Here is a 13,755-nt window from a genome sequence, read left to right as displayed (position 1 = left end):
CATCCTCATGTTTCTTCAGAACATGGTTCTTTAGATCTGCTGCACGATTGAAATTTATCTCCTTCTTGTCAAAGGGCACACCACTTACAGGACTCTGTGGGGGCTGGTGTTAGATGCAAGGTGAAGATAACGAACAGTGATCAATCTCATAACTCCTACAAGCAATACAAAATAGATAGTTGGGCAAACACGGACCCTTGGACACACCAGAGGTGGGATCAGGTGCCTAGGAGGAGTAAGCATCCTCTGTTGACCGGTCACAACCGCCCTGAGCCCCATATCCTGATCAGGTAAACAGAGTTATCCGCAGTCAAAATCAGTGTGCCAAGAACGGCTTAACAATCGGTATGAAACACGTCAGACAGCATTTGACCCAATGCGAGGTTGTATTGACGAACTAGATCGTTATAACGACCATAGAATTTGCGAAATGCTGACTTCAATCGAGACTGTTGAAATCCCCTAACCATCAACTTGTTTGTCAGTAGTTTACCTCGATTTAAAAATTGACTATACCCAGAACAAGCTCTTGCATATCGAATCAGTTGAGATATATAAACACCATATGCAGGTGATAATGGAATATAGCTACATAAATGTGGGAAGTTGACGATGGAGAAGCTGAAATCATCCCGTTTGTCATACAGTTGAGTTGTCAGTTTGCCGTTAATGTCTACTTTCAATAAAATATCTAAGTATGAAGCAGAAGTGGACGACTTTGTGGTGTCCTTTATTTCGAGCTCACACGGATATATCAAATCGACAATGAATGAAAGCTATCATTGTTAATAGACAAAACGTCATCGATATATCTAAATGTCGAATTGAAGGTCACAGCGAGAGATTTTTTCTTCTCACGTAGAAGTTTTTGAATAAATTCTGCTTCATATGAATATAAAAACAGGTCTGCTAACAAAGGAACACAATTCGTGCCCATGGGAATTCCAACAGACTGTTGGAAGACCTGATCACCAAAGACCACGAAGATATTGTCAATGAGGAACTCTAGCATACTTTTTATTTCAACTTCAGAGTACTTGTGCGTGGAATCAGAGTGGTGTTTAACAAAGTAAGTTTTTGAATGACTGATCACTAGATATGAATATTTCCGTTTTCCGTTTTTGTTGAAGAAGCAACTGTCTATGATGTCAAAACGTCTAGTCTTTAATTTATCGTGAGGAATGGTCGTGTATAGTGTTGAAAAGTCATAGGTTTTAATGCTATTGATTGGGAAAAATTCTTTAATTTCGACTTACTTTCAAACTTCAAATTGCATGGCTTCCCATCCACTTGGAGATGGCAGATGAAGGACATCCTAAAATGTGATACATGTAATAAGGATTTGGCAGAGACAATCTTGTGTGTTTGACGTATCATGGCAGGTAAGTACTTATAAGTTATGAGGGATGGTTTCCCCCCGGAATTGAACTAAAATACTACTGGGATGCATATTAAGGCAACAAACAAAAGTGCTCATGGTATAGGCCAATCCAAAAACATGAGTTATCTTTCCTTGATCCGGAACGTTGTACGCTTGCGTAACAGTAGGTTAAGACTTCCGGGTAGTATAATTCGAGAAGCGTCATTATCAACAGTGCAGAAGGCCGCATATATATTGCTGTATAATTTTACAGTAATCACGCCAACAAATATGTTAACATTAATAAAAGATCTCAATGCATAGGTTTACTTCATACACGTGAAAATAACCAACTTTGCCTGTAAAAATAATAGAAAATTAATGTTGTAAGTAGAGGAGGACACCCCCCTCTCCGATAGGATGTTCTATCGTTAAACTGATGTAATTTCCTACGACGGGCCTGTCTCGAGACGCAGTAAGATTATTCTAACTAACCCCCTTCCCCTCCAGGATTTCACGTGTTTTTTAACTGAAATTAGTATATATCATATATTGCATACATTTCCTCAGGATCTTTAGCCCGTGTTTTAACACAGTCAGATTTATAATAAAATATCAGAAGCTACTTGTTCAATATCAATGTAGTACATGTACATTCAGTGATGAAAGTTCTGTCACGATGTACGTCTAGGTATGTCGGACTGACACATCTGGATTCTGAAAATGTTCATCTCCTTCGATTGGTGAGTAAAATTTAACCCAGCCTGTAGGCCTACTTGTAAATGAAACAGAGGCCGGCCACTGACAGATTTCCAGCTGTCTGCCCACAAATTTTATACAGTTTCAAATACAAGTATAACCATAAAGAAATTCGTCGTCACAAATCATCTTTAAACTGACATTTAGACATGTAATGCTTTGAAAATAAAATAACGTATAATTGAACACCCTGAATTTATAGTCGACAAGAGTATGTACCTGTAAATAGAGCCATTTTGAGTAAAATATTTGGAGTTTTACTCAAATTATTTTGTAAATTTGTGGCTAAAGGGGGTATCTAAATCTGTCATTGCAATTTCTTTTATGACACGATACGTGCCTATACATAATCAAGTAGATTTCAAGGGGGCTAAAACGAATAAAAGAGGGAAGATACAGAGATGTCAAAAGCATTGTATTAGGGGGGGGGGGGTAAACTTACCTATCCCCCAGAGAGTACATTTGAGAATAACCCCTCCCCCCGGGATCACACAGGTCTATGAAAAATAATTTATATCAGTCTAGGAATATTCAACAAAATTAATAAAAAATATTATTTAGTTACCTATTTTACTGCATTTTAAACATATCAGTTGATATTAACAATCCTAGCTTCATGCTGCAGTGTACAAAATGATTTGCACGTCCAGGTACTTTGGAGAAAGTTACCCTATGATTGCAATCTGGTTTATTTTTGAAAGAGTCGATTGGTGGTGGTGGAATAAATTTAGCCCTGATAAAACAATGAAAGCGTTGATTTCCTAATTTAATTGATTTTTTTATTTTGAAAAGAGGGGGGGGGGGGCATTTTACATGTATGCAAGATCTTCTCACCACAGACACTCGACGTTTTAAATATCTGTAATAAAAAAAATTGCCTACAAAATAATTATGTCAGTCGTTATTGGAGACATATGTAAACAAATGAATGTCTGGGTGATTTCCAATTTAATTTTTAAAATCCCCCCTCCCCCCGAAAATCACTCCCGACTCGATCAAGAAATTCTTTTTTTTTTCCATTAACATTTTCTTACTCTCTCGTACAAATGATTGCATCTGTTCTCGATTTTGAACAGCGCCCATACTAATATAACTATATATATAATATATGCGCAGTCTGACTGTGTTACTACCCGGAAGTTGTCATATTCACACTAAATGTAAGAATACAAAGAGAGATAACTCATGTTTTCGGAAAGGCCTATATACAAACAACAACATCAATATTTTCAAGGATTATTTATTGACAACATTTGATCTAAAAAAAATAATAGAAAAACACTCTATAGGATCAGGGCTGATTCAGATACACACACAAAAACCGACATTTCATCAACAACCTTCCCAGGGCTGCGTTCCAGGTGACATCATTTCACCTATCAAGTAGTTACCACTACCACAACTGGTAGACCCTTCCACAGACTCAGCAACACAACGATGGTTGCATCCTTGAAATGTAGTGGCCACTTGCATCTCCGTGTCAACCCAAAATGACCATAGGTTGTACTCGTCCATCCCTCCATATGCCACTTGGGCAAGAGTCCTAGATTGCGCACTTCGTCACCTCCTTATACCCAAGGGAAAGGTCCATATACTGTACACACCGGTCACCTCCCATCATCAGCTTCAAGGGAAAGATAATAAAACTACTATCTGCATCATGCACCTTTCCTTGGTTACGTGATGTAGATTTTATGTATGTGTGATTTGCTGAACCATTTTGGTGGATTTCTGCCCTTGTATGGAAGTAATCTGTTAATATGTTAGACTTTTCTTCTTTGTTTTTCAGATCGATTGACTAAAACTGTTGCATCATATTTTTTCTTCGTTATTACGTAAGATCCTTCCACTTGCAGTTAAGTTAACTACACAGACCATTTTTCTTAGATGCATCAAAGAGCCGAAATGCCCGTCCTTCTTCAAAGTTTCGTGCTCGAGCTTTCGTGTCATAGTACTTCTTTGATAATCTGCATTTTGCTTTAGATGTTTTTTGTTGTTGATATTTTGTGTACCCTCGTCAACTACCCCCCCCCCCCTTTAGGACACATTCATCTTGATCCGATATATCATTCTCATTGGATTGCTTTGGCATATGGATAATGGCTTCATTTGGCATTGTAAGGTTTCGACCCAGCATCATCGTGTTTGGTGAAATATCTGTACTGGAGTGAATGGAAGCTCGATAGGCCATCGTGACTTGTGCTAAACTTTCATTTTGTATCTTTGTTGCAGTACATTGATAACATGTTGCCAAGCAGTTATTCCCTATTCTTCAACAATCAGAAACATTAAATGACCTCATTCAGCCCACGGATATACTCCACAGCAGACGTCAACCACCAAATTTGAAAAACATGCTCACTAAAGTCAAATTTACATCAAACCCCGAAAAACCAGCAGTCTTCAAATGCGAGGATCCACGATGCGGCACTTGCCAATTTATAAAAACCGACCACTCCATAACTTTCAAAAACGGACTGAATTTCAAAGGAAATTCAACTATGACGTGTAAATCTAAAAATCTACTTTATTGTATGACGTGCCCTACATGTGGAGAAAACTATATAGGACAAACAGGAACCAGATTGGCTGACCGTGTTCGTGTACATAAACAACAGATCAGAGATCCTACAATAAGAAACACACCGTGTAGCGGACATTTTGATTCGTGCGGGGAAGGCAGATTTTATATTTTCCCATTTTACAAAGTAAAAGAGGAAAATGAACAATTACGCAAAGCCAAGGAAAACTATTTCATAAAACTGTTTAAGCCGAAACTAAACTGTTAATATTTTTACTTCATGTTAATAAACATAATTTTTTAAAAATTTAAATAGATAATACACATATACATACACGCAAAAATGTTCATTAAGATAGTTTATAGACAGTGATGTTCCCTTTTGTTTATGCCAACTGGTACATTTGTATTAAGCTTTTTCTTCCATAGATTTCTCTATATTTCCGGTAAATATCATTCCTATACAGTTTTTCAATGCCTAATATGCTATAATTATGCATGTTGTGAAAATCGGAATAAAAATGAACAGCCACAAGGTCATTAGTTTCCCTTCTGATGAGTGATAAATTCAAGACATGTCTCTGATATAAAGTCCCACCAGTTTCTATATTCATATATATTTAAATAAAAAGTCAAACCCATTTCAAAGGAAAGATAATTAAGAAATAGTGAAAATATAGTGTCAACTTTTAAAAATCTTCTTCTCAACAACTACTGGTCAAGGAAAGACAAAACTAACATGAAAGCTTCCCAGATAAAAGCTTATCGTGGGACTAAAACAGGGGATCAAAGTTTTACATGTGTTACAGTGTTTTAAGAATCACTGGTCATGATCAGTCATATTGCAGGCATTTCAATGTAGTGTAGATTCAAGTCTTTCAAATCACGACACCATGGGGTAAGGTGGAGTCTCAATGTGATAAGTTTTTATGGAAATAAAGGTAAAAACTTTAAAAAAAAAATCTTTTCTCCCCAAGAGCAACAGTACCACAATTAGAAATTGATATGAGATTGATCACTGTTCGTTATCTTCACCTTGCATGCAAGCATGAAGGCCCCCAAAAAGTAGAGTGTAGCTACAATATGGAATTTTAGTTTTGTTTTAGGATATACATTGTACATTGTATAGAAATATCTTTAAAAAAATCTCCTACTCAAGAACAACAGGGTCATGGTTAATCGTATCAATATACAAGTAGCCTTAGGTAGTGTAAATTCAATTTTGTTCAAATTATGGCTCTAGGCTTGGGGTGTAGGGTGGCGCCATAGTAGGGAAATAAAGTTTTTTAATGGAAATTTACAGGGAAGAATCTTTAAAAATCATCCTCTCAAGACCAACAGGGTCATGATTATTCATATCAATATGCAAGAAGTCTGAGGTTGTGCAGATTTCAGTTTTAAGTTCTTTAAATCATCAAATATTTACATGGCAATATATGTGGAAATATTTTATAAAAATCTTCTGAAGACCAGCAGGATGATAATTTGTCATCATTAATATACAAGCATCTTAAGGTACTGAAGATTCAATATCAACTCGAGAATCTTCCATTGTGCTATCACATCGATTCTGAAGTATCTACTTTTTCTTGTTGATGCAATATGTAAATCATCAAGGAAAATTGTGTTTAAGACTAGTGATACTACCGAAAGGTATAACATATCCCAAAGAAGTACACTGAATCTAAAACCCTTGAAGCAATATTCCCTGCACAAAATCAAAATAAAAACGACGAACAATCTCACTAATTTTTATTAGCATATTTTTGTAAAAATTGCTAAAACGCATCAAAGATGCGTATGGCCGAGTTACAGTTTGGAAAATTATTCACACTTGCATTCACGAAGTAAAAACATGCACGTATTTAATATAGTTTATAAGTATGAAGCTTTGAATGGCCGCAATAGGTATTTAGTGTGATAATGACCTTGACCTTTGGCCTTTCGATTTCAAAAGCAACATGAATCTTGAATGTCATCAGGATTCTGATAAACATGCACCAACAAGTACATGTATAAAAGTTAGAAACAAGCTCAAATCTACAGTATATTGTGAAAAAGAGACATTGACCTTTTGACCTCAAAATAAATAGGAACCTTCCTCTTTTGGATGTGATCAAAATATGCAAGTCTGACAAAGACGCACCAAGTAGTATGAAAGTTAGAGATCGGACAAGCTCAAATCTATGGCATTAGTGACAAAGTGACCTTAACCTTTAACCTCAAAATAAATAGGAACCTTCCTCCTTTAGATGTGACCATGTTATATAAGTTTCACAAAGATGCCCCTAGTAGTATGAAAGTTAGAGACTGGACAAGCTCAAATCTATGGCATTTAGTGACCAAGAGACCTTGACCTTTGGACCTCAAAATAAATAGGAACCTTCCTCTTTTGGATGTGATTATGTTATGTAAATCTGACAAAGATGCACCAAAAAGTATGACAGTTAGAGACCGGACAAGCTAATTGTGGACGCCGCCCACCCAGACGCTCGCCCGACTGGACGCCCATCCTTCGTCAATTTAAAAGCAGAGATTTGCTACGCAACTCGGCTAAAAAGTGAACATAAACACAAAATATTTCAATTTGATATTGACTGCTTTTTCTGTTATACTAGTTTATCATTGTCTGTCATAACATTATGTTATTGCAAAATATACTATACAACTGAATTGCATTAATTGATATCCATATATTTTATAATTCACTATATCGCCGAGTATACTCGCAAAGACATTCAATCACTTCTAGTTGACCGAACCATTCATCATAAATTAACATTAATGACACACATATACTATGGCTGTAATACGAAGGTTTGAGTTCACAGCCATGAATCTTTGTGGGTGGGGTCAAAACGTTTCCACTGTCAATGGATGAAACTTCGTTTTAACAGGCATGCCGTGGTAAATATGTGATGTAGGGGGCGCCCTGCACACTTCCTGTGGTTTTACCATACTGAGGCTGGCCCAGCTTCCCTTCATTGTACTCGACTCACGGTGAAAACGAATCCTGTGAAAGAGGTTTAATAGAAAAATTATTTTACAGCATGCAGATATCTCGATTAAGAGTAATTTGAATTCTTTTACAACTCCTGGAGGAGCTTGTTCGTTCACTTGAAGTTTTGTAATTTACTGAGCTGTTCGAATTATGAAGACATGTATCGTTATACTGCAAGATGTTCATATTACAGTCACGGAATTTACATCATGGTAGTGATGAAAGTTTGTACTTGACAATATCCAGTAGACCTCACCTTTTCAGATGTTTAAATGTAAGAATGCTGATGATCGACAGGATTGTGATAAGCACAGCTACGGCTACAATCACACATGCTATAAGTAAAACGCCATCTTTATCTGAAAATACAGAATAATGTCATGCATATACACTGCTGATCAGAAATGGAAATAAACTTTAACGAGAGACTAATGGACACATAGCTCTGATCTTTGTTTTTTTATTACCTGTATACATTTGCATGAACAATTCAGTGGTCAAGTGCTGGTAGGGGTTAGATTTGATATTACACGAGGATATTTGTATAGTGATGTGGTATTGCAGTTCTCTTTAAAAAAAAACCTTTCAAGATTAAAACTTGTTGTGCCTTCACTCATGGGGAAAAGGTTTGGATACCAACAATTCTACACTGCATATATAATGCTTGTAATTTGACAATGAGTAGGGTACTCATTGTCAAATTACAAGCATTATATATGCAGTGTAGAATTGTTGGTATCCAAACCTTTTCCCCATGAGTGAAGGCACAACAAGTTTTAATCTTGAAAGGTTTAATCTTGAAAGGCTGCTACTTTGCTTTTGTTGAGAAGATTTTTGAACAACTTCAAACCGAAGACCATGGTTTGAACAAAACTGATTCTAAATTATACGAGTATGTTAGTGGTTACGGCATTTGCTACCCAACCCGCAAGCTCCCAGGTTCGATTCCCCGTCACTGCACAGCATCATAGCTACAACGCTTTACATAGATAGTATGTAAAGCGTACCGCCTTAGAAACTAAAGTCAAAAGAATTTCGGATATCAATTTAAAAATGGAGGTCCTGTGTCCTGGTAAACCTTGGCATGATAAAGAAACCTCATTCTTAAACCCACAATAATTTTTCACTTAAAATATCGAACATTTGGCGAAGTAGCAACCATTAACTATTTTTTCATTTTATACACTGTAATCACTGAACTATTGCGACTTGTAAATGTAGAATACAAGATGATGGAAATGACCATACAAATAATTGAATACATAAACAATGACAGCAGACATACCTTTTTCTTTTTTTGAACTTTCATGTGAGGAATCTTCAGTGCTAGAGAGTGACGTAACAGTTGTTGGTAGCGTCGGTGTTACGGGCGAAGTTGTGGAAGTAGAGTTTGAAGAGGTTGCAGCTGAAGAGGCTATTGCCGAAGATGTCGTTGTTAAGAAGGTACTATTTTCTGATTGAAACAAAAAAGTTTTTGATGACACGCACAGGTACATATTCTTTTCAAACGTAGTTTGTAACTTCTATTTGCGGGGCAAAAAACCAAATATACATGTACATGTATACATATATCTGGTTTTTCATTCCACTTTTATTATACATAATTGGGCAATGTAATATGTTTAAATTTCGTTATAATACAAGTTAGATTATTACAGAAATTTTCTTGTAAAATTAAATTATACGTATCTTCTAAAATCTAAGGAATAAAACACCGCTTCACCGTTATAGTGTACATTCTTTCTGTGACCCCAAAAAGGGTTTTTCAAAATCGGAATATACATGTATTTGTAAAAGTGAAGATAATGAACATCCAACAGCGATCAATGTCATAAAGAATACGAAATTGAGAGTAGGGCAAACATGGAACCCAGGGGGTGGGATCGGGTGTGTAGGAGGAGAAAGCACCCTCTGTTGACCTGTTACACCCGCCGTAAGCTTCTTATCTTGATAAAGTAACAGAATAATCCGAAGTAAACATAACAATTTATAAAGAAATGCTTCACAATTGGTATGAAAAACGTCAGATAGCATTCCACTCAAAGACATGCAGTACAATGTATTTGCATATTAGATTATTATAATGACCCTAGGATTTGCGAAATGCTGTCTTCACTGTATTTTGAAGTCTTAACAGAGGGTTATTTGAAAGAAAAAAGAAAAAAATTGCAAAAGTTATGAACTAATATTCCTATAATTAGCACAGGCAAAATACTGATATATATACCATATGATTTAGTTATTTTTATCGTATTAGTGAAAAAAGGATATTCAAGGAGTCAGTATTGTCATCAACATAAAAAATATATTTGAAGGTCTCCGTTGAAAAAACACCCCTGCAATGAACCCAATGCTTTTTAATTAAGGACCTTCCAAACTAATTTACCTGGTAAACCAAATCATGATGTTAATTTGAATGTGCGAGTTTTCGTATGATTTGCGCACAATTATCACATGTAAGGTGAAGATAACGAACAGTGATCAATCTCATAACATGATATTTGAATGAATAGGAACATGTCTGAAAATAATGCAAGTGATTTTTCCCTTTGCAATGTAAATCTTTACCAACAAAATCAATGCAAACTATCATGGAGTAAAATGCTATCTGATGTAAAACTTATACGGTACCAATTTTGATGTACCAGATGCTAATATGTTTCATGATAATTGAGACCGTTCTTTGCACACTGGTTTTGACTACGGATTACGCCGTTTACCCGATCAGGATATAGGGCTTATGATGGGTGAGACCTATCTATAGGGTATGCCTACTCCTCCTAGACACCTGATCCCACCTCTGGTATGTCTAGGGTCCGTAATTGCCCTACTCTTAAGTATTTTATTCTTTATAGGAGTTATGAGTTTTATCACTGTTCATTATCGTCACCTTTTCACTTAATGAACTGGGTGAAAATATGCAAAGCAGAAATTTTTGATTATATCTAAGGTCTGCATAAAAAGTGTAAAGAAAATTAAAAGGATTAAATATTTCTTTTGGACATACGAAAATCCTGTGAGTAACTTTCCCCTTTTCTACGTTTGTTCATAAATAATATCATGTTTCAATTGTGTTGAATGTAACAATATGAATTGTGAAAACTCCGCACATTAAACTTCGAGTGCAAAAGGGTCCAACATTACTTCCTCTCGTTCAACGATAAGCATCTAAAATTTGCCCTAATTCTTTTAAATTTCATAAGGAATCGCGGAATCTGGAATCTGCTATATAAAACAGAATCTTGCTAGATTTGTACAAACATTTATATGTTAACTAACCCGAGCAATCCAGCACATCCTGACTTCCTTGGTATTTTGTAGTTAGCCCGCTGGGACACGATTTGCAGGAGGACTTTCCAAGTTCATCTTGATAGAATCCGACTGTACACAATACACAACCACCTGACTGTGAGTAGGTACCCGCCGGACAATCAACTGAAAGCAGACCACAGACATATACCTATACCTATACAGGTGATCTAAAGCATCTTATACTATTTTAACCTTCAGTAAAATTGTCATCAATCATCGTACCCATTTCATTTTTACATCATTTAAACTGTTAAGCTTGTCATTTTGTTATGCTTGGAGTGATTAAGAGTAAACGTTCACGCCGTCATGATGTTATGACGTCATCAACCTGTTTTTGTTTATTCAATAAAGCTACCTCAAATCAGAAAGCGGTAGAAGTTGTACAGATGTATGATGAGACTCATTCCCCGTAACAGTGATTCAAATTGTGCGAGCAACAATAGACAATTGATCCTAAAGTCACAAAATAAGTTAATAAATGTTTTGGACAGACTTCACTTGTTCGGTGTAAGACGCTCGCTTATAAAGAATATAGAAAGGCTTCGGACAGTAGGGATGATGGACTCATAGCAGTTGTTCAAAACCTGAAACGCCCTAAAAGTTGGCGATGAAAGAGTCTCAAAATATAATTCTACAATGTTAAAGCTGTATGATCCGACGTTCAAGAATCATTTTTGTACAGAATTACATTAAAGCAGATTAATTAGTTTTTAAAGCTATTAACTTTCCCTTAATTACATGCTTGAAAACATTTGCATGTAAAAGAAAACAGTGAGGTTATCTTAAACGTAAATATAGTGAGTATGCATAAATGTTAGGCGTCTGTAAATAGACCCATGAGCGTCAACTGTCTAACTTTAATTTTAACTGAAAGAGCGTAAAACAACGAATTACTAAGAGGTATTTCACAATTTTATTTCTCTTAAACTTATGTAAAAGTACTGTTGTAACAAAATACACAGCTTTACACATAGAACTACCGATGATCTGAAAGTCTGAACTGGTCACGTGATTGTTACTTGAAATGGCCGAGTGACGGCTAAACTGTAAATTCTGGCTAAACCAAGTGAAATAATGTATGAAATTTCATACAGCCTCACAAATACGTACATGCGATGTGTTAACAGTGGATTTACAAGGTGGAAAGTTTTTTCAAAATTCGAACCATACAACTTTAAATATTCCTAAAGGCGTAATAATGCGAATCAAAGGCGTTATAATGTAAAAGAAAAACACAAAAATGTTATCATGCTTCCGCTTTGTATTATAACGCCTTTCCTTTACATTATTAAAACACAAATATATATACAATATATATATATATATATATATATATATATAAAATATATGTAATCATTGAATCCTGAGATCATAATACCTTTCGTCACTTGATTTCAGGACAACAACTTACTGCAAAGTGCTTCGCTTCTTCCTTGACCACTTGGACACTCTACGTCAGAGCTTGTTGTCACAGCCGTTGATGTGTACTGAACACCATTGATATCAAACTGCAAGACACTGTGTGAACTATTAATCTGCACTGCTGAAGCCTCTAGTGCAGAGATGCCCATTAACAAATCGTACAGAGGTTGACTCACTGGAATGAAGAGAATGTTTGATTGAATGAATACTGGTTAACGTTCCGCTTGAGAATTTTTCACTCGTATGGAGGTGTCACCATAGTCGGTGAAGGGCTGTAACATTTTAGCTTATGCTCGGCGCTTACGGCCTTTGAGCAAGTAGGGATCTTTTATCGTGCCACACCTGTTGTGACACGAGGCCTCGGTTTTTGCGGTCTCATCTGAAGGACCGCCCAATTTAGTCGCCTCTTACGACAAGCAAGGGGTACTGAAGACCTATTCTAACCCGGATACCTATGGGACGGAATGAAGAGAAAGAAAGCGGTTACATTGAAGAACAAAATGTTTTTTTTAAAATAAAAACACTATAAACAAATGCTCACCATTTCCAGAATCTTCAAATGCTTCAAGATTTAAATTATCGCCTGAAGTAAACGTCTGGGTTAGAGTGATGGTTTGTGACAGAGTAGACCTTCGGCGGCGTCCCGAGGTAGAGCAACCTAGAGATTATTAAGGTGGAAATTCATCCTAATTTGTTTTGTTTTCTTAGATAGTTGCTCTTGTTTTGTAAGTACAATTTCAAGAATGAACTGTTTTTGTAACTACGGTGTTTATGCAACTTTGAAAGGTAAATATACATTTTATCTAACCTGGTGTTGTTACATCAACTGAACAGGATGCATTGAGGGAGCATGGTAAAGATGACTCCAAGTTCGCCTTTATTTTGGAAGCAGCAGTCGTGGCATCAGCACACAGTATGTCGGGACTGTATGTAACGTAAGAAACCATTGAGATCCTGCTTGGCGAATTTGCACCTGTATAAAGGAAATAGTCCGTTCATTACTAGAGTTTCAATCCTCAATATAAACATTTGTCATAAACAAAATATATTTAGATTTCGTTGTAGATTTAGATTCTCTTACGTCCACATGCTGGCGGCGCCCCATTCCAGGTATAGGACGTGTTTGGGCCACATACATACACTGGAAGAGGCTGGTTAGAAGGAGGGAAACTATACCCTGAGCGGCAAGATATGATGCAAACTTGATGGCCGTCAGTGTAGGTAGTGCAATTAGCTTTGCTTCCAAATCCCCTCCTCAGAGGGGGACAACCTTTGAAATTCAAATCAAAATTTCATTTGCTGGAAAATTACGTTTGTTTTAAACAAAAAGAAATCTCATTAACAAATGATTTAACGAAAATTAAGAATTGGAATATGTTT

General features: G+C 36.2%; 1 protein-coding gene across 4 annotated transcripts in view; it reads right to left on the bottom strand.

The window, feature by feature from the left end:
• Window positions 1-6,375: 6,375 nt before the first annotated feature.
• Window positions 6,376-13,755, bottom strand: part of LOC125652079 (sushi, von Willebrand factor type A, EGF and pentraxin domain-containing protein 1-like) — a 29,956-nt gene continuing 22,576 nt past the window's right edge. For 3 of the 4 annotated variants that reach the window (XM_048881040.2, XM_048881041.2, XM_048881042.2), the window contains 8 exons: window positions 13,457-13,645; window positions 13,184-13,348; window positions 12,917-13,033; window positions 12,365-12,550; window positions 10,921-11,076; window positions 8,927-9,094; window positions 7,898-8,000; window positions 6,376-7,653 (listed from right to left, as the gene is read on the bottom strand). In XM_048881040.2, coding sequence (XP_048736997.2) covers window positions 7,494-7,653; window positions 7,898-8,000; window positions 8,927-9,094; window positions 10,921-11,076; window positions 12,365-12,550; window positions 12,917-13,033; window positions 13,184-13,348; window positions 13,457-13,645 — 1,244 coding nt within the window. In that variant the 3' untranslated portion in view covers window positions 6,376-7,493. The remainder of the gene's footprint in view (window positions 7,654-7,897; window positions 8,001-8,926; window positions 9,095-10,920; window positions 11,077-12,364; window positions 12,551-12,916; window positions 13,034-13,183; window positions 13,349-13,456; window positions 13,646-13,755) is intronic. The other variant, XR_008802793.1, reaches the window with a different exon arrangement.

This window comes from Ostrea edulis, chromosome 5 (assembly GCF_947568905.1).
Source record: "Ostrea edulis chromosome 5, xbOstEdul1.1, whole genome shotgun sequence".
Classification (NCBI taxonomy): Eukaryota; Metazoa; Mollusca; class Bivalvia; order Ostreida; family Ostreidae; genus Ostrea; species Ostrea edulis.
Note: the sequence above shows the minus strand (reverse complement) of the source record. Positions and strands in the feature narration are given on the sequence as shown.